This window comes from Nerophis ophidion, linkage group LG26, assembly GCF_033978795.1.
Source record: "Nerophis ophidion isolate RoL-2023_Sa linkage group LG26, RoL_Noph_v1.0, whole genome shotgun sequence".
NCBI classification, from domain to species: domain Eukaryota; kingdom Metazoa; phylum Chordata; class Actinopteri; order Syngnathiformes; family Syngnathidae; genus Nerophis; species Nerophis ophidion.
This window is the reverse complement of record NC_084636.1, coordinates 7784840-7810459: the sequence shown is the minus strand read 5'-3', so window position 1 is coordinate 7810459 and position 25620 is coordinate 7784840. Positions and strand designations below refer to the sequence as shown.

At 39.5% G+C, this 25620-nt stretch overlaps 2 protein-coding genes across 9 annotated transcripts in view; one reads left to right on the top strand and one right to left on the bottom strand.

Moving 5' to 3' along the window:
• LOC133543616 (protein zyg-11 homolog) overlaps positions 1-20096 on the top strand; it is a 41218-nt gene extending 21122 nt beyond the window's left edge. For 3 of the 4 annotated variants that reach the window (XM_061888295.1, XM_061888293.1, XM_061888292.1), the window contains one exon: positions 4231-7451. The gene's annotated coding sequence lies outside the window, so the exon portion shown is untranslated. Of the gene's footprint in view, positions 1-4230; positions 7452-19317 lie in introns of those variants that run through there. The other variant, XR_009804427.1, reaches the window with a different exon arrangement.
• Positions 918-23069, bottom strand: echdc2 (enoyl CoA hydratase domain containing 2). Of its 5 annotated transcripts, XR_009804428.1 has the most exons (13): positions 22748-23067; positions 19620-19687; positions 19394-19484; positions 19239-19325; positions 17218-17310; positions 15300-15356; positions 15166-15228; positions 14973-15097; positions 13613-13663; positions 13501-13548; positions 13349-13432; positions 1259-1312; positions 1047-1149 (listed from the first exon to the last, which is right to left on the bottom strand). XR_009804428.1 is itself a non-coding variant. In XM_061888299.1 (12 exons), the coding sequence occupies exons 1-12, from the start codon at positions 22953-22955 to the stop codon at positions 1138-1140; spliced, it is 957 nt and encodes a 318-aa protein (XP_061744283.1). In that variant the 5' UTR covers positions 22956-23068; the 3' UTR covers positions 924-1137. The 5 variants fall into 5 exon arrangements, 4 of the variants coding, with proteins under 4 accessions (XP_061744280.1, XP_061744283.1, XP_061744282.1 ...); XM_061888299.1 differs by lacking the exon at positions 13349-13432 and having other exon boundaries at positions 924-1149; positions 22748-23068; XM_061888298.1 differs by lacking the exon at positions 1047-1149 and having other exon boundaries at positions 1177-1312.
• Positions 23070-25620: the final 2551 nt, after the last annotated feature.

Sequence of the window (25620 nt, the reverse complement as noted above, 5' to 3'; positions counted from 1 at the left end):
ACAGTGTTCAAGTTGTTTATACGGACACCCTCAGTGTGACCTGCATGGCTGCTGACCAAGTATGCCTTGCATTCACTTGTGTGTGTTTACAAGCTACATATATCATGGGACTGGGCCGGCACGCTGTTTTTATGGAGGAAAAGCGGACGTGACGACAGGTTGTAGAGGACGAAAAAGGCAGTGCCTTATAGGCACGCCGCCAACATTGTTGTCCGGGTGGAAATCGGGAGAAATTCGCGGAAATAGTTGCCACGGGAGATTTTCGGGAGGGGCACTGAAACTCGGGAGTCTCACGGGAAAATCGGGAGGGTTGGCAAGTATGCCGTAAAAGCATGCTTGTTGCTGCCGTTTGTACAGAGAAAAGGGGAGGAATAATGATGCAGGATGTTGATATGGCAATTTTCCTGCTTCATATGTACTGTCAGAGCTGCAACAGGATCCTGTGTGTAAAGCAGTCTTTCTCAAACAGTGGGGTGGGGCCCTCCTGTGGGGGCACGGTGCAATGTCTTGCCGACCTTTGGCAAGTATGCCGAGGAAAGTTTAGAAACCAATATTCACTTATCAATAGTAGGGGTGTAACAGTAGACAAAACTTTCGGTTCAGTACATACCTCGGTTCAGAGGTCACGGTTCGGTTCATTTTCGGTACAGTTTTAGGTTATTTACCAAGTTTGCAAAATCTTCCACCAAAAATATTTTTCTTAGTGTAATATTTGATGTGAAGTAATGGGAACTTTGGATCGGTCAGTAATTCATAATAACATTGATTTTGATTCAATATTATGTTATGAGCAATGACAGTTTGAAATAAAATAACAAAAAACAGCTTTGTTTTATTAGTCAACGTTGCAACTTTTTCTAAATTACATTTAGCCTTTAAGCTTTTTTATTTCACTTTTGTTTATGTTTTTGTTTATTTTAATAGTTGTGACAGTCTCCAGCTGTCGTCTTGCTGGTTCTAGGGACTACCAAGGAAGGACATGCCTTTTTAGCAGGTGTAGACTTCTTTATTTTTTCAAATAAGACAAGTCTCCTCCGTATAGCTCTTCAGCTCCACTTCTTCGCTCGCTCCTCTCTCGCTACGTGTCACCCTCACGTTGGCTCCTTCCAGGCTCTACGCCTCTCTCCCCCACGTTCATTAGTGCCGCCCCTTTTAACAGTGCGAGAGGGTTCATTAATTGTATCCAGGTGCGCGATCTACGCACCTGATTTCGCTTGTGGCGTCGCTCCCGGCACGCCTCGCCTCGCTGCTCTCTCACCATCTCCGCCTCCTCGCCGCCATCTTGGGCCGGGCTCCAGCGTGCCCTGGCGCTCTGTCAGACAGTCGGCTCTGTTAATATGTTTCTCTATATACTGGGTTAACGCATCCGCAGTGTTTATGGGCGGGATACGGAGTTAACGCATGCGCAGTGTTGATGAGCGGAAAGGAAAAAGTGTTTCCGGTTTTTCCTCTGTGCAGCAGTTGATTAAAAGTTGTGAACCAGAATAGACGTTGTGTTTATTCACCCATATTTAACAGGCTCCGCCTCGTCACAATAGTATTTTTAGAATGTGCCGTGGGCCTTTAAAACATTAGCTGTGGGCCGCAAATGGCTTCCGGGGCACACTTTTGACACCCATGCTATAGATAATAAAAAATAAAATCTGATAAATCTATGGGTAAAAAGCAGAACCTGGCGACGCATGCGCGTTTATCATAACTCTCTCGGTCTCTCTGTCTCTGCCCCTCCCTCACGAATGCTGCTGCGTGCACAATTTGTTTTGTTTTTAACTCCTTCTTAACCCTGAACATACATTGAAAATACACGCAACCCTAACTCAAAATGCCGGACATTTGAGGCATTTAAAAAACTCCACCCGGACAGCCCTGTGAAAGAGGACATATCCGGTGAAAAGAGGAGGTATGGTCAGTCTATCGTAGCCCGGTCGCTGCTAGCATGCCGTGTTTAGTGCCTCCGTGTGTAATGTCCTCGTGGAAACTCGTTCGGTACACCACCGAACCGAAACCCCCGTACCTAAACGGTTCAATACAAATACACGTACCGTTACATCCCTAATCAATAGGTATATATTGTTACATGTACAAAACGGCACCAACACAGGACAAGGGGATCAAGTTGTGCCAGCGTGGTCCCCACATGGTCGGTAGTATCAGAGATGTGCATACCTGCCAACCCTCCTGGATTTTCCAGGAGACTCCCAAAATTCAGCGCCTCTCCCGAAAACCTCCTGGGACAAATTTTCTCCCGAAAACCTCCCGAAATTCAGGCGAAGCTGGAGGCCACGCCCCCTCCAGCTACATGCGGACCTGAGCGATTCAACCCATAACTCAACAATGAGTAGATGAGTGTTATGTGTGTGTAAATGTGTATATAAATGAACACTGAAATCAAAGTATTTCTTTTATGTATGTATATATGTATATATATATATATATATATATACAGAGCTAGAATTCACTGGAGGCCAAGCACCCTCCAGCTCCATGCGGACCTGAGTGACGTGTCGACAGCCTGTTTTCACGTCCGCTTTCCCACAATATAAACAACGTGTCTGCCCAATGACGTTATAACTGTAAAATGATCGAAGGCGAGTTCTTGGTTTCTTATGTGGGTTTATTGTTAGGCAATTTCATTAACGTCCTCCGAGTGCGGTAACTAACAACACAACAACAGTCACGTTTTCGTCTACCGTAAAGCAGTTTGTCTGCCGTAAACAGCAATGTTGTGACACTCTTAAACAGGACAATACTGCCATCTACTGTACATGCATATGGTTAGAAAAACAAGGGTGGACAATTCAACCTTTAACTCAACAATGAGTAGATGAGTGTTATGTGTGTGTAAATGTGTATATAAATGAACACTGAAATCCAAGTATTTCTTTTATGTATGTATATATGTGTATATATATATATATATATATATATATATATATATATATATATATATATATATATATATATATATATACACAGAGCTAGAATTCACTGGAGGCCAAGCACCCTCCAGCTCCATGCGGACCTGAGTGACGTGTCGACAGCCTGTTTTCACGTCCGCTTTCCCACAATATAAACAACGTGTCTGCCCAATGACGTTATAACTGTAAAATGATCGAAGGCGAGTTCTTGGTTTCTTATGTGGGTTTATTGTTAGGCAATTTCATTAACGTCCTCCGAGTGCGGTAACTGACAACACACAACAGCAGCAGTCACGTTTTCGTCGTCTGCCATAAACAGCAATGTTGTGACACTCTTAAACAGGACAATACTGCCATCTACTGTACATGCATATGGTTAGAAAAACAAGGATGGACGATTCAACCCATAACTCAACAATGAGTAGATGAGTGTTATGGGTGTGTAAATGTGTATATAAATGAACACTGAAATCAAAGTATTTCTTTTATGTATGTATATATATATATATATATATATATATATATATATATATATATATATATATATATATATATATACAGAGCTAGAATTCACTGGAGGCCAAGCACCCTCCAGCTCCATGCGGACCTGAGTGACGTGTCGACAGCCTGTTTTCACGTCCGCTTTCCCACAATATAAAGAGCGTGTCTGCCCAATGACGTTATAACTGTAAAATGATCCAAGGCGAATTCTTGGTTTCTTATGTGGTTTTATTGTTGAGCAGTTTCATTAACGTCCTCCGAGTGCGGTAACTAACAACACAACAACAACAGCAGTCACGTTTTCGTCTACCGTAAAGCAGTTTGTCTGCCGTAAACAGCAATGTTGTGACACTCTTAAACAGGACAATACTGCCATCTACTGTACATGCATATGGTTAGAAAAACAAGGGTGGACAATTCAACCTTTAACTCAACAATGAGTAGATGAGTGTTATGTGTGTGTAAATGTGTACATAAATGAACACTGAAATCCAAGTATTTCTTTTATGTATATGTATATATATATATATATATATATATAAAATACTTGACTTGGTGAGTCTACCTTTAAATATACTCCTCCCCTCTTAACCATGCCCGCCCTCCGCCCCGGCCCCGACCACACCCCCCACCTCCCGAAATCAAAGGTCTCAAGGTTGGCAAGTATGCAGATGTGTGTAACCCAATATTAAAAAGCATCGGTGAATAAATGCTGGAACGTCTGTTAATTAAAAGAACCGGTGGACAAATGCTGGCTCCTCTGTTGATTATGATACGGTTTTAAGAAAAAAAATGTTTTTTCCTCTTTCAGGTAACTTCCTAACCATGAGGAGGTGGTCTTCCCAAGAACGCCCCACATGTACAAATAAAAGGTCAGAGGGTACGCACTTCTTTGCACACAAACTAAGCTTATTTATATTCTTCCGTTTAAAACTAAATACTGTTACATAATATTTCAGCGAATGTGTTAATAAGTATGCTTGAAAATCGATGTGGAAATGTCAGCATTTTATGGACTATTAGTTTGACCTGAGGCCGCACGCGTGACCTGGAGCATGCTGGGACTTTTGTTAGCCGATGCCTCTCCCACAGGACGTTTAAAAAAAAAAAAAAAAATAGTCAAGATGATTCTTTGCTGTACATTTCAAAAACACAAAGTGATATGAGCGGGATAGCAGTGTCGTGTAACGTCTTGTAGGCCGCACATAACGTACTGTGTGAAACGTGTTAGCATGCAGTATGGAATGTGGACTGTACATACTAAAAGGTATTAGCGTGTCCACCAATGGCTTGAATTCATTGTACTTTGTACTCGTGACTTTTGGATGATGATCATTTGAGGGATTGTAATATTACAAGAATGCTGGTTGTTCCCTGTTCTATGGTTATCATCACACGTTTCCTTCTTTGCTGTCACTTGACAAAAAAGCCAAAGAAAAAGCAAAATACAATGCTCGTTCCTCTAAAGTTTGGTCTGACTTTTAAAGCATGTTTTTCTATTTTTGCTTGAACGCTGGGTTTTATATGACATGTGAGGCATTCCACTTTGGAAGTTCCAATTGACTTTTCTTTCATAAAAGTGTAAAAATAAGGAAACTATACACTCTGTGATCCCACTTGACTTTGAGTTATTTTGATTTCTAAACAAATGAAAGCCCAATCCCGATACAAACCCTCACTCACTGCCCTCAAAATGAAGTAAAAAGGGGTAATCTTACCTAAGAATTGGGACACCATTTGCTACGTCACTGCATAGTTTATGTTAAGTGACTACATAATTACGTTTGCACATACAGTGGGGTAAAAAAGTATTTAGTCAGCCACCGATTGTGCAAGTTCTCCCACTTAAAATGACGTCAGAGGTCTGTAATTTTCATCATAGGTACACTTCAACTGTGAGAGACAGAATGTGAAAAAAAAAATCTAGGAATTCACACGTCGTGTTTGGAGGAAGAAGAATACTGAGTTGCATCCCAAGAACACCATACCTAGTGTGAAGCATGGGGGTGGAAACATCATGCTTTGGGGCTGTTTTTCTGGACGATTGATCCGTGTTAAGGAAAGAATGAATGGGGCCATGTATCATGAGATTTTGAGCCAAAACCTCCTTCCATCAGTGAGAGCTTTGAATGGTTGACCAAATACTTATTTTCCACCATAATTTACAAATTAATTATTTAAAATTCCTACAATGTAAATTCCTGGATTCTGTCTCTCACAGTTGAAGTGTACCTATGATGAAAATGACAGACCTCTGTCATCATTTTAAGTGGGAGAACTTGCACAATCGGTGGCTGACTAAATACTTTTTTGCCCCACTGTACGTCCCACCTAGATTTGTACCTCACGCCAAAATGTATATCCTTATGTATAAATACCGTATTTTTCGGAGTATACGTCGCACCTGCCAAAAATGCATAATAAAGAAGAGAAAAAACATATACCCTAATTCCTTGAATTGCCGCTGGGGCGCTAATTAATTTAAAACCTCTTCTCACTCCGGCATTTACCAAAGGAATGCGGTAAATTTATGCCTGCGCTTATACATTTGAGTGTGATGTAAGGATACCATCACGAAAAGCACATTTAATAAAAAAAAACATTATGGTCTTACCAGTGTTTCCCACAGGTCAAGCATCTATATGTGGTGGTGTGGTCGGGAGGGGGTGGGGATTTAGGGGGTACGAGGCAGTGGCGGTGGCGATGACCAAGAAGAACGCAGAGTTGGAATATAATTACAACACTTTATGTACATATTTATATACATAATTATATAATATTTACATATTTATATAATATGTAACTACAAGCTCCATTCACAGACAGAGTCCCATTGCTTTTATGAGCGGTCGAGCGAGTCAAAAGCGGGGAAAAAATGAAATAATATATATTTTTTTATTTTATTTTATTTGTGGCAGCCGTAATTCTTTCCTGGCGGGCCGCCACAAATAAATGAATGTGTGGGAAACCCTGGTCTTACCTTTCCTTATAAATGAAGTCCATGCCAGCTCCTTCTGATCAAAAGCATCGATAACTTGTTTATAGAAGTCTTCCTTATCTTTCTTCAGTTTTAAAAGTCTCTCTGTCTCTGAGATCTTCCTTTATTACCTCCTGCTTCGATTGAAAGTCCAGTTTAGAAAACTGTTTTATTTTAGATATGTAATCCTCCATGTTAAAAGTGCAAGTGAGAGGAAAATATAAACGATCGCTGCTCACTCTTGCTGCTTTTTGCAGCCGAGTAGTCGCAAGAAGGATCACTAGCGCCCTCAACCACCAGGAGGTGGGAGTCATTTAATGACTCATATTTGACACACGCAGCTACGGTATATTAATAAAACATAGCTGCTTACTGTTCTTTTTAGCATATTCAATAGCTTGGACCTTAAATCCTACTGAATAGCTCTTAATCTTCTTCCCTTTATGCGATTTCAAATTATTGAAATCAGCCTCCTCCATTTTGAAAATGATGACAGGTGAAGTGTCACTCGTGACGTGACGAGTTTGACCCGGTGGAAATTCTAGACATACGCTAATAAAAATAATATTTTGCGAAACGAGTTTGACCCGACAGTAATTCTAGGCAGGTGCATACTATATACCCGGCGGCAATTCAAGGAAATATGGTAACCTCCATATTATTGCAGCCTAAATCATCTGCATTTGCAAAAAATAGTTGCACATTTGTTTTCAAAAGTGTTATCAATGCTGATAAAACGTGCATGGATTCTGGGAGGGACTAATAGAAGTGGAGCAGGAAGTTCTACGAATGCAAGTAGCCACAACCCATTTGTTGTACTTTGGAGGGAAAAACGATATAGAAAGTGAACTTCTCCTTGAAATCGGTTTGACTTTTGAGACATGTTTGTCCAGAAAGTGTTTGGTTGAGTTCCAAAAGGTTTGAGGGTGTTCTATTTCAATCCCTCCTCCTTCCACTTGAATGACAAATATTCATGTCTATCTTTCATAAGCTTTTATGGCGTTGCTACTAAATGTGGACATTTTTCCTCTTAGGAAATAAAGAATGTAAACGTTGACGTTGTTTTATTGAATGTTGTCATAAGAGATTGGTAAATAACCCTTCATGGGGACATTTTATATTCACAGGTGGTAGCTCGGTTTTTGTTAGAAATGCACAGTTTCATTTTGATGTAATTATCTTTAAGCACGTAACACCCTTGCAGATACACTTGATGTAATGTAAGCCTGCTACTTTTGACATAGTTGTAAGTCTAAAGCCGGCTTGGGCAATTATTTTGACTCAGGGGGGACAAATTTAGAGGAAAAAAATGTGTCTGGGAGTCGGTGTATCTATCCATCTATTTATATATATATATATATGTATATATGTGTATATATATATGTATATATATATGTATATATATATATATATGTGTATATATATACATATATGTGTATATATATATTTATATATATATATATATATGTGTATACATATATATATATATATATATATATATATATATATATATACATATATATATATATATATACATATATATACATATATATATATATATATATTTATATATATATATATATAAGCTTTGAAAATCTGCTGTACAGTATGTGTGCTTGGCTCTGTCACGCCAAATTTCTTTCCCCCTACAAAAACCTTCCCCCCGGAAGATATTTGGCATGACAGCCCCTCCAATGCCTGAAGGACCCCAATGAGGGCGTGACAATACCAAGTTATATGACTTAAGGTTTACAGCTGCAAAATTAGCGAAACAAAAATAGCTTGAAAGGTTAGCATGCTGGAATGCTAATATTTTTTCCTCACCGTTAAGGGTTACAGCTGCAAAATTAGCAAAACAAAAATAGCTTGAAAGGTTAGCATGCTGAAATGCTAATATTTTTTCCTCACCGTTAAGGGTTACAGCTGCAAAATTAGCGAAACAAAAATAGCTTGAAAGGTTAGCATGCTGAAATGCTAATATTTTTTCCTCACCGTTAAGGGTTACAGCTGCAAAATTAGCGAAACAAAAATAGCTTGAAAGGTTAGCATGCTGGAATGCTAATATTTTTTCCTCACCGTTAAGGGTTACAGCTGCAAAATTAGCGAAACAAAAATAGCTTGAAAGGTTAGCATGCTGAAATGCTAATATTTTTTCCTCACCGTTAAGGGTTACAGCGGCAAAATTAGCGAAACAAAAATAGCTTGAAAGGTTAGCATGCTGAAATGCTAATATATTTTCCTCACCGTTAAGGGTTACAGCTGCAAAATTAGCGAAACAAAAATAGCTTGAAAGGTTAGCATGCTGAAATGCTAATATTTTTTCCTCACCGTTAAGGGTTACAGCTGCAAAATTAGCGAAACAAAAATAGCTTGAAAGGTTAGCATGCTGGAATGCTAATATTTTTTCCTCACCGTTAAGGGTTACAGCTGCAAAATTAGCGAAACAAAAATAGCTTGAAAGGTTAGCATGCTGGAATGCTAATATTTTTTCCTCACCGTTATTTTTCACCTATGACAATCAGCCAATTATAATGCTTTTAAAACAGGCAGCTGTGTGGGCTGCTTTAAGGTCCTTCCAACTTCATTGGGGTCCTTCAAGTAGTTTCTTCCGGGGGGAAGGTTTTTGTAGGGGGGGGGAGAAATTTGGCGTGACAGCTCCTATTTTTAGGAACACTAATACAAAAATCTCACAATAATGAAAGCTAAAAACGTTACGACTAGAGATGTCCGATAACATCGGACTGCCGATATTATCGGCCGCTAAATGCTGTAAAATGTGATATCGGAAATGAACGGTATCGGTTTCAAAAAGTAAAATGTATGACTTTTTAAAAAATGCCGCTCTAGCGAGTGTTACACAGACGTAGGGAGAAGTACAGAGCACCAATAAACCTTAAAGCCATGCCGGACCAATCACATGATATCTACGGCTTTTCACACACACAAGTGAATGCAACGCATACTTGGTCAACAGTCGTACAGGTCACACTGAGGGTGGCCTTAACACTGTTACAAATATACGCCACACTGTGAACCCACACCAAACAATGACAATCACATTTCGGGAGAACATCCGCACCGTAACACAATATAAACACAACAGAACAAATACTCAGAATCCCTTGCAGCACTAACTCTTCCGGGATGCTACAATAGACACCCCCCACTACACCCTAGTTATGACAGACCGCCTTAAAAAACGGAATGGAATTGCACATTTTCTTACTGAATGAGACACCCAGAATGTAAATGAAAATAAAAAAATGTGGGATTTACCATAATAACTATGATCGATAAAACACTGAATATTGACAACATATAAACGTCACACCCACTCTTGATTAAAATATTTCACAATCAAGCGAAACGCAACAAAAATGCAACAAACACAGCGAAATATGAATGTGAATATTACTTACGGTGTATTACTATGCTTGTGTAGATAGAAAAACAACAATATTTTGTTTTGGCTTAATTTCCCCACCTAACCACCTGATGGCGCCAAAAACCCATGAAGATAATGTCAAGTGCGGGTCACATCTCTGTGCGAGGTCGTTCCTCCAGATGCAAAACGGACCATTCCGGATGAAAAGGTGAAGGAAGGTAGGAGGTGATTTAATAATCATAAATCATACACCATACCAAAGACAGAAACAAACAAAAGAAAAGTGTGCCGATCGCATGGGAAGCTACGGCAACAACTTAGCACAGGAATAACAAATATAGCATTTGCATAGCGCGAAGGAGTGATCAACAAAGGTGGGCCTAAATAGTGTCTCTTGATTACGAACAGGTGAGTGTCCCAAACACCCGAGGCAGGTGAAAATCATAAGTAACCATGGTGACTGAACTCAGGAGGTGCACAACAACAGGAACTAAGGGAGTCCAATTAAACAGAAAACACAAAATATGATCCGGACCTCGGCTCATGACAGATAATTCTCAGAGCTTTGATAAGCGTAAATGTGTTAAACTGCTATTAAATTGCTGAAATGCAATGAAAATGAACTCGGGCAGTTCTATATATAACATGGCAGATGTATAGAAAAGATGTGCGTGAACTCAAACAACATTTTAGGCACTGGAAAAATCATATTTGGTGTCTATATTACCAAAATCAGTAGTGGCCTATTCAAGGCTGTGACTACCCAACCTCAAATATTCTACTCTGCAAATCATTTTTTCGACATCGTGTATTTTCCGAGTATAGAAAAAAACTTCTTTTTGACAAAGAGGCCGTGAAACAAACAAACAAAAAACTTATATACAGTAGATCAGAAGTAAAAAAAAAAAACATTTTATTGCTGACTTATGACTTTTATGGGCGGGTGCCTTAAGGATACAAAAAGTAAGTGTGTATAGTCAATCTTAAGGTTGCACAAAGGGTCATCTATTCCAGAACCTTAGACAAAAACCATGAGAAAAATCCAAAAGGTATTCATATAAAATAAAATAACACATTTTATAGATAATAATTCTAGTTTTACATGTAAAAACCAATGTTAAAAACGAAAAAAAGAAATGAACATTTAACATCAATTTGACCTTTTAAGAACAATTCTTATGGGTAATGAGCAGAGAAGAACTGTATTTCTGAATTTTTTTCTAACTTTTTGAATCAAAGTGCTTGCACTCACAACTTTCTTTGTGGCTCATTTTGCTCTCATACTCATTTTAAAAACAACATTTTTTTTTAATTCTGTTTGAATCAAAGTGCACAACTTTCTTCGGCCCCATATTGGCTCATTTTGCAGTCATACTCAATTGAAAAACTAAACATTTTTCATACTTTTTTAAACAAAGTGCTTGCACTCACAATTAAATTTGGCCCATAGTGGCTTATTTTGCTGTTATACGCAATTTAAAAACAAACATTGTTTCTTTCTTTTTGAATCAGTGCTTGCACTCACAACTTTTTTTGGCCCCAGAGTGGCTTATTTTGCTGTCAAACTCAATTTACAAACAAAAATATTTTCTTACATTTTTTTAATTAAAATGCTTGCGCTCACGTTTAGTGGCTTATTTTGCTGTCAGACTCAATTTAAAAACAAATATTATCTTACTTTTGACTTTTTAAGAAAAATTCTTATTGGTAATGAGCAGAGAAGAACTATTTCTGAATTTTTTTCTAACTTTTTGAATCCAAGTGCTGGCACTCAAGTTTCTTTGTGGCTCATTTTGCTCTTATACTCATTTAAAAAAAAACATTTTTTGCATTCTCTTCTAATCAAAGTGCAAAACTTTATTTGGCCCCATAGTGGCTTATTTTGCTGTCAAACTCAATTTAAAAACAAAAATACTTTCTTACATTTTTAAAAAAAAAAAAGGCTTGCGCTCACAACGTTTAGTGGCTTACTTTGCTGTCAGACTCAATTTTAAAAAACAAACATTTTTTCTTTCTTTTTGAATCAAAGTGCTTGCACTCACAACTTTTATTGGCCCCATCCATCCATCCATCCATCATCTTCCGCTTATCCGAGGTCGGGTCGCGGGGGCAGCAGCCTAAGCAGGGAAGCCCAGACTTCCCTATCTCCAGCCACTTCGTCTAGCTCTTCCCGGGGGATCCCGAGGCGTTCCCAGGCCAGCCGGGAGACATAGTCTTCCCAACGTGTCCTGGGTCTTCCCCGTGGCCTCCTACCAGCTGGACGTGCCCTAAACACCTCCCTAGGGAGGCGTTCGGGTGGCATCCTGACCAGATGCCCGAACCACTTCATCTGGCTCCTCTCGATGTGGAGGAGGAGCGGCTTTACGTTGAGCTCCTCCCGGATGGCAGAGCTTCTCACCCTATCTCTAAGGGAGAGCCCCGCCACCCGGCGGAGGAAACTCATTTCGGCCGCTTGTACCCGTGATCTTATCCTTTCGGTCATGACCCAAAGCTCATGACCATAGGTGAGGATGGGAACGTAGATCGACCGGTAAATTTATTGGCCCCATAATAGCTTATTTTGTTGTCACACTCAATTTAAAAACAAACATTTTTTGTTACTTATTTTATCAAGGTGCTTGCACTCACAACTTTCTTTGCCCCCACTGTGGCTTATTTTGTTGTCATAATTTAAAAACAAAAATTGTTTCTTTCTTTTTGAATCTAGGTGCTTGCAATCAGATTTTTTTCTTGGCACCCATAGTGGCTTATTTTGCTGTCATACTCAATCTAAAAACAAACATTTTTCCATACTTTTTTAATCAAAGTGCTTGCATTCACAACTTTCTTTGGCCCCATAGAGGCTTATTTTGCTGTCAGACTCAATTAAAAAAAAATATTATCTTACTTTTGACTTTTTAGGAAAAATTCTTATTGGTAATGAGCAGAGAATAACTATTTTTGAATATTTTTTCAAACTTTTTGAATCAAAGTGCTTGCACTCAACTTTCTTTGTGGCTCATTTTGCTCTCACTCATTTTAAAAGCAACATTGTTTTCATTCTGTTTTAATCAAAGTACACAACTTTCTTTGGCCCCATAGTGGCTCATTTTGCAGTCATACTCAATTTAAAAACAAAATGTTTCATACTTTTTTAATCAAAGTGCTTGCACTCACAATTTCCTTTGGCCCATAGTGGCTTATTTTGCTGTCATACTCAATGCAAAAACTTTTTTTTTTTAATCAAAGGGCTTGCACTCACAACTTTCTTTGGCCCCATAGTGGCTTATTTTGCCGTCATATTCCATTTAAACACATATTTTTTCCTTTCTTTTTTTAATAAAAGGCACTCACAACTTTCTTTGGCCCCATAGTGGATTATTTTGCCGTCATATTCAATTTAAAAACAAGAAAGCACACCGACTGAGCGCGATTCTTAGGACACTAAATTTCGCGGAATCATACGCGTGACATAGATTTATAGATGTGATAGTAGATGACATTATAAAAATGTGAGATTGCATCAAGACGGTGTTAGAAAACCGAGGTACCATTGTATTAAAAAGAAAAAAAAAAGTGGTTTGTCACCCAAAATTATTGTCCAATATATTGCGGAGGTCTCTTCTCTATGAATGCCGCCATTCCCTCGCGTCTGTCCCGTGTCGGGATGACCTAAACGGGACACAGGCCGGCCACTTTATTAGGTACACCTGCACCATCCCCTTAAAAGTCCTCCTTACCTGAGCGTAGCACATCCGTTCTATCGCCATGGCTGAGGTGATGTCCACCTGATGAGGTGAAATGTCAGTCGCCGGGCAACAACAACAACAGCAACAACTTCTCACTTCGTACCTCGGTGCCCCTGTTCATGGCCTCCTTCGCCATTCGCACGGCGATGGGAGCCTGGAAAGCCGGGACAGTTCCACCAATCAAAAGTGGGCATTATCAGATTTGCTGGCGCGTCATTAGCGGCGTGTTAAAGGCCTACTGAAACCCACTACTACCGACCACGCAGTCTGATAGTTTATATATCAATGATGAAATATTAACATTGCAACACATGCCAATACGGCCGCTTTAGTTTACTAAATTGCAATTTAAAATTGTCCGCGGAGTTTCTTGTTAAACGTCGCGGAATGATGACGCGTGTTTGTGACGTCTGGGGTTGGAACGGACATAATAGCCCAGCACCACACACGGCTAAAAGTCGTCTCTTTTCATCGCATAATTACACAGTATTTGGACATCTGTGTTGCTGAATCTTTTGCAATTTGTTCAATTAATAATGGAGACTATAAAGAAGAATGCTGTTTGTAGAAAGCGGTGGATTGCAGCTGCCTTTAGGAACCTTTTCTTTGTTTGTTGTGAAGCTTTAACACGGAGCGGTCAAGCGAACATGTTTCTCTACGTCAAGCAGCATGTTTTTGGATGAGAAAATTGTGATAATAAGTCGGCTCTTACCGGAGACATCAGTGGATTATGCGTCCTCCTGTAGCAGCTGTGATCTTGGATCCTCCATTGGCTTTTCTTGGAGACACTGGCGTTCACCGCAGCCATCCGACTTTCAGGTATGACTTTACAATCTCACTAAAACACTATTAAAATAATAAGCAGATAAGAGATTTTCCAGAAATATCCTAGTAAATGTGTCTAATTACATCTGAAACGCTCACACTGTCACCACCCGGAGCCGTCGCTTTTTTTTTTTTTTTGTACTTCACTCTAACTTTCCTCATCCACAAATCTTTCATCCTCGCTCCAATTAATGGGGAAATTGTCGCTTTCTCGGTCCGAATACCTCTTTCTTCTAGAAGCTCACATTATAAACAATGTTCAGATGTGAGGAGCTCCACAACCCGTGACGTCACGCGCACATCGTCTGCTACTTCCGGTATAGGCAAGGCTTTTTTATTAGCGACCAAAAGTTGCGAACTTTATCGTGCATGTTCTCTACTAAATCCTTTCAGCAAAAATATGGCAATATCGCGAAATGATCAAGTATGACACATAGAATGGACCTGCTATCCCCGTTTAAATAAGAAAATCTCATTTCAGTAGGCCTTTAAAATGTGGCACCGTGACCCATTTCGCAATTGGAGCTGGGGTAGAACAAATGTGGAGCGACAGAAGCCCGCGGAGAAAGACGTGAGAAGGAAGATGTGTGATTACTAAAAAGAAAAAGAGGGCGTAGCTGCATTGGAGGTGTTCCAACCTGAGGTAGGATCTCCCGAGCCAGGCTGAGCGCTTCCAAGTAAGCGGCGTCTCCCGCCTCGTTCTGGTCCACCGCTCGGTTCACCAGGCCCATCGCCAGCGCCGCCCGCCCTCCCAGGCGCTTCCCTGAAGGGCAGAAGAAAAAAAAAGGTCACGTCCACGCTCCATGCGGCGAGTGAGTGATATGTCGGCACCTGTGAAGATCAGCTCTTTGGCCAGAGTCACGCCCACGGTGCGCGGCAGCCGCTGGCTTCCTCCTGTGCGACGCGGAACCACCTCAAGGTCACAAAGCGTCGTCTGGATGTGACGTTTGTGTGCGGCGTCTTACCGGCCCCCGGGAGCAGCCCCCGCGTCGTCTCAATCAGGCCCATCTGTGCGGAATACGCTGAGCTCGGGACAAAAACGGGAGAAGGACGCGTGAAGGTGGGGGCGCCGATTACCACCGCGTCAACAAGGCCTGCTAACCTCGCTCAGCTACATACTTGACCCGTGCTGGGTTTGATCAGAAGTATAGTGCAAGTGTAAAGATAAGTTAAGCAACATATACAATTATATCAAGTAGGCTGACACATGCGCCAAAGCTTCTGTCTCCATTTTCAGGCTCCACCTCAGCTACATGCTTAACTGTTATGATGCAACTGCACGGCTCATACCGTTAACCCAGGGGTCACCAACCTTTTTGAAACCAAGAGCTACTTCTTGGGTACTGATTCATGCGAAGGGCTACCAGTTTGATACACACTTAAATAAATTGCCAGAAATAGCCAATTTGCTCAATTTACCTTTAATAAATAAATCTATATATATATAAAATGGGTATTTCTGTCTGTCATTCCGTCGTACATTTTTTTTCTTATTACCAAAGGTTTTTTGTAGAGAATAAATGATGAAAAAAACACTTAATTGAACGGTTTAAAAGAGAAAACACGAAAAAAATGAAAATTAAATTTTGAAACATAGTTTATCTTCAATTTCGACTCTTTAAAATTCAAAATTCAACCGAAAAAAATGAAGAGAAAAACTAGCTAATTCGAATCTTTTTGAAAAAATTTAAGAAAGAATTTATGGAACATCATTAGTCATTTTTCCTGATTAAGATTAATTTTAGAATTTTGATGACATGTTTTAAATAGGTTAAAATCCAATCTGCACTTTGTTGGAATATACAACAAATTGGACCAAGCTATATTTCTAACAAACACAAATCATTATTTCTTCTAGATTTTCCAGAACAATTTTTTTTAAAGAAATTCAAAACACTTTGAAATAGGATTTAAATTTTATTCTACAGATTTTCTAGATTTGCCAGAATATTTTTTTTGAATTTTAATCATAATAAGTTTGAAGAAATATTTCACAAATATTCTTCGTCAAAAAAACAGAAGCTAAAATGAAGAATTAACTTAAAATGTATTTATTATTCTTTACAATAAGAAAATTAAAAAAATACTTGAACATTGATTTAAATTCTCAGGAAAGAAAAGGAAGGAATTTAAAAGGTAAAAAGGTATATTTTTAAGGTTGTATTTTTTCTCTAAAATTGTCTTTCTGAAAGTTATAAGAAGCAAAGTAAAAAATAAATGAATTTATTTAAACAAATGAAGACCAAGTCTTTTAAATATTTTCTTGGATTTTCAAATTCTATTTGAGTTTTGTCTCTTTTAGAATTAAAAATGTCAAGCAAAGCGAGACCAGCTTGCTAGTAAATAAGTAAAATTTGAAAAATAAAGGCAGCTCACTGGTAAGTGCTGCTATTTGAGCTATTTTTAGAACGGGGCATTGGGCGACTCATCTGGTCCTTACGGGCTACCTGGTGCCCACGGGCACAGCGTTGGTGACCCCTGCGGTAACGGAATCGCTCCACCCACCACCTTGCATTGTAAAAATGAACAGAAAAACTTGAAACAAGTTACAACCCACTCCCACACAGGACATACATTAGTGTCACTTAGTCACCGCCTACTTTGCACATTACAAATAAAACAAGAGGTAAAAATGATCCTTCAAGTCAAAGTGCTTATATCTGACAGTGCGTGTGTGTGTTCCCAAAATGTGCAATGGTGCACTTTATCCTCTTTTTTTACAAACATTGTGAGCCAAAACTAGCATTGAGTAAGCCAGAGTGCTAACAGTACAATCATGCTGGGTTAGACTGTTGGCTGAAATCTGTAGGGGACTGCATTTTACGAGGTGTGGCGAGGCCTGCTAATAAATGTTGCTTTCTGGAAGACGCGATGGCCACTCACCAGCAGTGCGAAGGTCACAGGCCAAGGCCAGCTCGAGTCCTCCTCCCAGAGCCACTCCATCCATGGCTGCTATGGTGGGCATGGGCAGCGAGGCTGCAAGACAAGTATTCCTATTAGCACTGGTCGTAATAGTAGTAGTAATAATAATAATAGTAGTCACATTAGCAGTAGTAATAATAATGGTAGTAATATTACCAGTAGCAGTATGAATAGTAGTAATGTGGCAGTAATAGTAATGGTAGTATTAGTAGTAATAAAAGTGGTAGTAATAAAACTAGTAGTAGTAATACTAGTGATAATAGTAGTAGTAGTAATATTAGCAGTAGTTGTAATAATAGTAGTAATATTAGCAGTAGTAGTAGTAATAATAGTAGTTATAGTAGTAGTAATGATAGTAATAGTAATGCAGTAGTAGTAATAGTAATGGTAGTAATAGTGGTATGAATAGTAATAGTGGTAATACCAGTAGTGGTAAAACTAGTAATATTAGCAGTAGTAATAATAGCAGTAGTAGTAATATTGGCAGTAGTAGTTGTTGTAGTAGTAGTAATAGTAATGGTAGTAGTAATAGTGGTATGAATAGTAATAGCAGTAATACTAGTAATATTAGCAGAAGTAATACTAGTAGTAGTAGTTGTAGTAGTAGTAATAATAGTAATCTAGTAGTAGTAGTAGTAATGGTAGTAGTAATAGTAATTGTAGTAGTAATAGTGGTATGAATAGTAATAGCAGTAATAGTAGTAGTAATACTAGTAATAGTAGTAATATTAGCAGTAGTAATATTAGTAGTAGTAATAATAGTATAGTAGTAATGGTAGTAGTAATAGTAATTGTAGTAGTAATAGCGGTATGAATAATAGCAGTAATAGTAGTAGTAGTAATAGTAGTAATATTAGCAGTAGTAATATTAGTAGTAATAGTAGTTGTAGTAGTAGTAGTAATAGTAGTTGTAGTAGTAATAATAATAGTAATGTAGTAATGGTGGTAGTAGTAATAGTAGTATGAATAGTAATAGCAATAATATTAGTAGTAGTAATACCAGTAATAATAGTAGTAGCAATATTAGCAGTGGTAGTAGTTATAGTGGCAGTTGTAGTGGTAGTAATACTAGTAGTAATACTAATGGCATTATTAGAAATACTGGTAGTAGTAATAGTAGTAGGAATAATAGTAGGGATATTAGTAGTAATAATAGTAATAGTAGAATTAGTAATGATAGTAGTAGTAGTATTAGTAATGATAGTAATAGTAGTAATATTAGTATTAATAAAAGTAGTAGTAGTAATAGTAGTATTATTAGTTGTAGTAGTAGTAATATTAATAGTACTAGTAGTAATAATAGCAGTGGTAATAGTAGTAGTAATAATAGTAGCATTAGTAATAATATTTGCAATGGTTAGCAGAAGTAGTAGTAATAATAGCAGTAGCAGCAGTAGTAGTAATAGTATCAGTAGTAATAGCATTATTAATAATAGTAGTGATAGTAGCAGCAGTAGTAATAGTATTAGTAATAATAGTAGTAATAGTAGCAGCAGTAGTAGTAATAGTAGTAGTGGAAATATCCATCCATCCATTTTCTACCGCTTATTCCCTTTTGGGGTCGCGGGGGGCGCTGGTGCCTATCTCAGCTGCAATCGGGCGGAAGGCGGGGTACACCCTGGACAAGTCGCCACCTCATCGCAGGGCCAACACAGATAGACAGACAACATTCACACTCACATTCACACACTAGGGCCAATTTAGTGGTAGTAATATTATTAGAAGTTGTAGTAGTAGTAGTAGTAATAATATTAGTAGTAGTAATATTATTATTATTATTAGTAGTAATATTATTATTAGTAATAGTAGTAATATTATTATTAGTAATAGTAGTAGTAATATTATTATTAGTAGTAGTAATAGTAGTAGTATTAATAGTAGTATTGGTCATAGTAGTAGCAGTAGTAATAATAATAGTCGTAATAGTAGTAGTAATATTATTATTATTAGTAGTAGTAGTAGTAGTAAGTAAAGGTTGTCACCTATGTGAGTCATGAGGTTTCTCAGGCCGTGAACAAACAAATCAGATTGTGTGTCGTCCATCAGCGCTCGTTCTTTCAGGTCAGCTCCTGCACACAACACTAAAGTATTGGGACACCAGACTCCCATGGACTCATGGACACCATGAGACTGACACCTGCACAGAAGACACCGGGGACCAAACTCCTGAAGACCAGCACACGGGGGGCGCAGTCAGCATTGGACAGTGTGGACACCAGCACTCTCATCTGCTCACACACACACACACACACACACACTGCATGTCTCCTTTATGTGCTCACACGTGTCAGACGTGTGTGTGTGTGTGTGTGTGTGTGTGTGTGTGTGTGTGTGTGTGTGTGAGTGTGAGTGTGAGACAGTACCTGGGACACAAACACGTGGCCCAGAGCGTTGCGGGCCTTGTGTCGACACATGACCACTTCCGCAATACCTGCAGAACACAAAGAGTTCTGATTGGCTGCAAGACGAACACAAGAGCTGCGAATGTTGTCGCCATGTGGTTTCCCTTGTGGATCATGAAAGTTTGTCTAATCCAGGGGTGTCAAACTCATTTTATCCCGGGGGCCGCATGGAGGAAGATCTATTCCCACGCGGGCCAGACTGGTAAAATCACGGCATGATAACTTAAAAATAAAGGCAACTTCAAATGTGTTTTCTTTAGCCAAAAATAGAACAAGCATATTCTGAAAATTGACACTTGAGAAATAATCCTCTTGGCAAAACACTTCAATTTAGTGGAAAAACTCTGAGGGAAAAAATGGCGACGTTTCCAAAACACCATGAACTTTGTCACTGTGTTTTTATTAAACATTAAACTAGCACTTCCTGTTCAGCATTGTCATGTTAACAACTCATTAAAGACATGTTTGGAAAGTCAACCAAGTGTTTCCTCACACCTCCACATTGGTGACATCCGCAACTGCCACAACACGTTCATTTACAATAACTCAAATACTACAATGATAATATAATCAAAACAATGATCAAAATGACACCATAATGGCTGAATTAAAGGTAACATGACTAAAAACTTAACCGATGTGAACTTGGTAGATTTAAATATAAAATAAAACTGAAAAAAACGACAAATGTAGAAACACACATTTTTACAATGGACTCCAGGGTGTACATCGTGCTGTCAACAAACAGCGAGCACTGCATGGAACTTTAACTAAAAAGATGATGGTCATGTTGACTTTGCATTTAACTTTTTCGTTATTTTCATCTGTTGAGTGGATCATTTTCAATTAAAAAAAGTTATGGTGCGTTGCTACAGCATTAGTCTGTTGCCAGCCACAATTGACGCTGATTGGAGTAGCGGCAGCCAAGAGGGTACTTAAAGTACGGTGACACGCCATCTTTAAACTGTCATGTATGACGAGGGTTACACTTGAATTGCTATTGCGACATCAAGTGGACACATTTAGAACAGCAGTTTCTTTCATTAAAAAAATTGCAGCTCATGTTACACTTAAAGGCCTGAAACCCACTACTACCGACCACGCGGTCTGATAGTTTATATATCAATGATGAAATATTAACATTGCAACACATGCCAATACGGCCTTTTTAGTTTACTGAATTACAATTTTCAATTTCCCGGGAGTTTTGTCTTTGAAACGTCGTGTAATGATGACGTGTACGCAAGACGTCATGGGTTTTTAGGAAGTATGAGCGCTACACACACAGCTAAAAGTCGTCTGCTTTAACAGCATAATTATACAGTTTTTTGGACATCTGTGTTGAATTTTTTTGCAATTTGTTCAATTAATATTGGAGAAGTCACAGTAGAAAGATGGAGTTGGGAAGCTTTGGCCTTTAGCCACACAAACACATGGTGATTCCTTGTTTAAAATTCCTGGAGGTGAAACTTTCCTATGGATCAGAGCGCGGTCAAGCGTACATGGATCCCGACCACATGTCAACCAGCAGGTTTCGGTGAGAAAATTGTGGTTAAAAAGTCAGCTTGTGCCATCCAAAGCTGCCGTCGACTCCTCTGAGACACTGGCGTCAAGACACTCGTGGAGACACCCTTCCGACTATCAGGTACTATTTAACTCACTAAAACACTAGAAACACAATAGAAAGATAAGTGATTTCCCAGAATTATCCTAGTAAATGTGTCTAAAAACATCGGAATCCGTCCCAATGCAATCGCGTTTTTTTTTGTATCTTTTTTTTTTCTTTCTAGTCCGTCGCTATCAATATCCTCAAACACGCATCTTTCATCCTCGCTCAAATTAATGGGGAAATTGTCGTTTTCTTGGTCCGAATAGCACTTTTTGTTGGAGGCTCCCATTAAAAACAATGTGAATATGTGAGGAGCTGTCACGCCAAATTTTTTCCCCCCTACAAAATCCCCCCCCCCCCCCCCCATTAACTTCCGGGGTCATGATTAATACAGACGTTTTGTTAACGCTATATTATAAAAATATAACGCCATATTTTAAAAATACAGACGTTTTGTTAACGCTATATTATAAAAAAAAATTAAAAAACAATTTACAAACACAAGCTATGGGATGACGCATTTACTTCCGGGGTCACGTTTCCTCTTATGTCATCCCATAGCTTGTGTTTGTAAATTGTTTTTTACATTTTTTTATAATATAGCGTTAAAGGGGAACATTATCACCAGACCCATGTAAGCGTCAATATACACCTCCTGTCTCTGGCCATGCTCCCCCCACCCCAGCAGACGATGGCGTGGAACACCCCAGAGGCCACCACAGTGGATATGTTTATTTTACTTTTTATTCATAGCTGTATGTAGAAGTGTCTGGTTGTATCTGCTGCTTTAATGTCTTTAATGTCCTCTGTGTTCTTTGATGTTTCCCTCTTGCACACATGGAAGAGGGCTGTGTACCATGGCTATGAGTTGTTGTTTTTTCCCTTGGCCTCAGTCTGCACCTCCTCTCCAGGGCCCAGGCTAAGACCGATTTTTTTATTTTATTTTAATCCCCCCCCCCCCCCTTGTTTACCTGTATCTCATCTTTTTTGTAAGGGGCGCTGGAAGCCGGCAGACCCGTCAGCGATCCTGTTCTGTCTCCCTGTAATGTTTGTCTAATCTTGAATGGGATTGTGCTGAAAATTTTAATTTTCCTGAAGGAACTCTCCTGACGGAATAAATAAAGTGCTATCTATCTATCTATCTAAGAACATGATCACAAAGAAATGACAGGTCTTACTTAAAAATGCACGCATTTAGTTGTATTCAGTGTTTAAAAAATATTATACGGCTCTCACGGAAATACATTTTGAAATATTTGGCTTAATGGCTCTCTCAACCAAAAAGGTTTCCGACCCCTGCCTTAGTTCAATTGATGTGATTACAATAGTGCTGACAGACAGTAGGGGGCGTGTCTTTGGGGATTGCTATGATTTCCTGTGATATTAAGCAGCAATGAGTACATGGCACTGTGTACTACAGTACAGTAATAATAATAATGGAGTAGTAAAGTACATTAGAAGCACATGTGATAGTTCCTACCATCGTCCTCCCCACGTAGTTTCCTGAGCTCCACCTCCACAGCTGCAGCCGCCGTGTGCTCCCGGCGGCAATGCGCGCCACCAAAGCCGGACAACACTCGACCGCCTTGCCGCGGAACTCGCTCGTCGGAGCGGGAACAACCGAGCGAACGTCCCCGCGACGACAACACGAACATGGGCGTCGGTAGGCGGCGAAGAAGCGACGACATGCTGAAGTGACTCTTTATGTTTCTGCGGAGGTTTGCCGTGGGAGTTTGGCGTAAAGTTGCCTAAAGTGACAGGAAGTTACCTCTTTCTTCTTCTGGCTCGAGTGGGAGGGGCCTAACTGTCATGGCCGAGTTTAATTTTTTTAATTTTTCTTATAGACCTTTATTTATAAATTGCAACATTTATAAACAATTGATAAATAATAATAATCAAAATACCGTATTTCCTTAAATTTAAAACCTCTTCTCACTGCTGCGCTTACCAAAGGCATGCGGTAAAAGTAAGCATGCGCTAATTATTTGAAAACCTCTTCCCACTCTGGCACTTACCAAAGGCATGCAGTAAAAAATTGAGTGTGATGTAAGATTGGACCTTAAATCCTACTGAATAGCTCTTAATCTTCTTCCCTTTATGCGATTTCAAATTACCGGTATTGAAATCAGCCTCCTCCATTTTGAAAATGATGACAGGAGAAGTGTCACTTGTGACGTCACGAGTTTGACCAGGCGGTAATACTAAGCATGCGCTAATTATTTTGCGAAGCAAGTTTGACCCGGCAGTAATTCAAGGCAGGCGCATACTATATGTCCTGCGGCAATTCAAGGAAATGAGGTAAGTACAAAAACAGTGCCACAAAGATGGAACATTTGGCAGAAATACCGGTCAATTCTGCAAACTTCATGGCTGGCTCACATCGTGGTCACTCCGTGATCACGTACGACCGCCAGACACTTCTGGATGTGGACACATCGGGCCGTTTTGGACTGATAGACGCGTGCGTGCTAGACCGGCTAACTAGCATGGGAATAATTCGGCGGCTACATCCAGCGGACTGTGAAGCAGGGGAGTATAGTAGCAGCGGGGGCTAAAAACAAAGCAGAAGGCTAATCCCCACAGGACACCACTTCCCTCCATCCTGAAGCCGGATTTAAATGGAGGATGCGAGACTACTGGTCTGGGTAAGGAGTCAGTTAAATTAGAACAAGTTTTTTCTGCTTTGAGTGTTTCAGAGTTGGACATGTGTTTTACTGAGGTGGCTAACTATGATGCGTGCAGTTTATCAAAGCAACAAACAAACAATCGGAAAATTCCCGTCGTATCAATTCCTAGATATGGTCGTAATTATACTAAATGCACTGGGCATAATAAACATCCATCCATCCATTTTCTACCGCTTATTCCCTTTCGGGGTCGCGGGGGGCGCTGGCGCCTATCTCAGCTACAATCGGGCGGAAGGCGGGGTACACCCTGGACAAGTCGCCACCTCATCGCATAATAACACAATATTATTAATATTGCTACTACGGATAATTTGATCAAAAATTCCCTAAAACAGCCCACTACCTATAATATAGGTTTTTTAAACATAAGATCATTGTCTCCCAAAACATTGTTAGTTAATGATATCATCAGAGACAACAATCTTAACGTCATCGGTCTCAGTGAAACCTGGCTTAAACCAAACGACTTTTTTGCGCTAAATGAGGCATGTCCTCCTAACTTTACACATGCGCATATTGCCCGTCCGCTTAAAAGGGGTGGGGGGGTCGCACTAATATACAACGAAAACTTTAACCTTAGTCCTAACACAAATAATAAATATAAATCGTTTGAGGCGCTTACTATGAGGTCTGTCACACCGCTGCCTCTACACCTGGCTGTTATCTACCGCCCCCCCAGGGCCCTATTCGGACTTTATCAATGAATTCTCAGAGTTCGTTGCTGATCTAGTGACACACGTCGATAATATAATCATAATGGGGGACTTTAATATCCATATGAATACCCCATCGGACCCACTGTGCGTAGTGCTCCAGACTATAATTGATAGCTGTGGTCTCACACAAATAATAAATGAACCCACGCATCGCAACGGTAATACGATAGACCTAGTGCTTGTCAGGGGTATCACCGTTTCCAAAGTTACGATACTCCCGTATACTAAAGTATTGTCCGATCATTACCTTATAAAATTCGAGGTTCAGACGCATGTTCGTCAAACTAATAATAATAATAACTGCTATAGCAGCCGCAACATTAATACGGCCACAACGACAACTCTTGCTGACCTACTGCCCTCGGTAATGGCACCATTCCCAAAGTATGTGGGCTCTATTGATAACCTCACTAACAACTTTAACGACGCCCTGCGCGAAACCATTGATAACATAGCACCACTAAAGTTAAAAAAAGGCTCCAAAAAAGCGCACCCTGTGGTTTACAGAAGAAACTAGAGCTCAGAAATTATTATGTAGAAAGCTGGAACGCAAATGGCGCACGACTAAACTTGAGGTGCACCATCAAGCATGGAGTGATAGTTTAATAACTTATAAATGCATGCTTACCTTAGCTAAAGCTAAATATTACTCAAATCTCATCCACCGTAATAAAAACGATCCTAAATTTTTGTTTAGTACGGTAGCATCGCTAACCCAACAAGGGACCCCTTCCAGTAGCTCCACCCACTCAGCTGATGACTTTATGCAATTCTTTAGTAAGAAAATTGAAGTCATTAGAAAGGAGATTAAAGACAATGCGTCCCAGCTACAACGGGGTTCTATTAACACTGATACGATGGTATATACGGCGGATACTGCCCTCCAAAATAGTTTCTCTCGTTTTGAGGAAATAACATTAGAGGAATTGTTACAACGTGTAAATGGAATG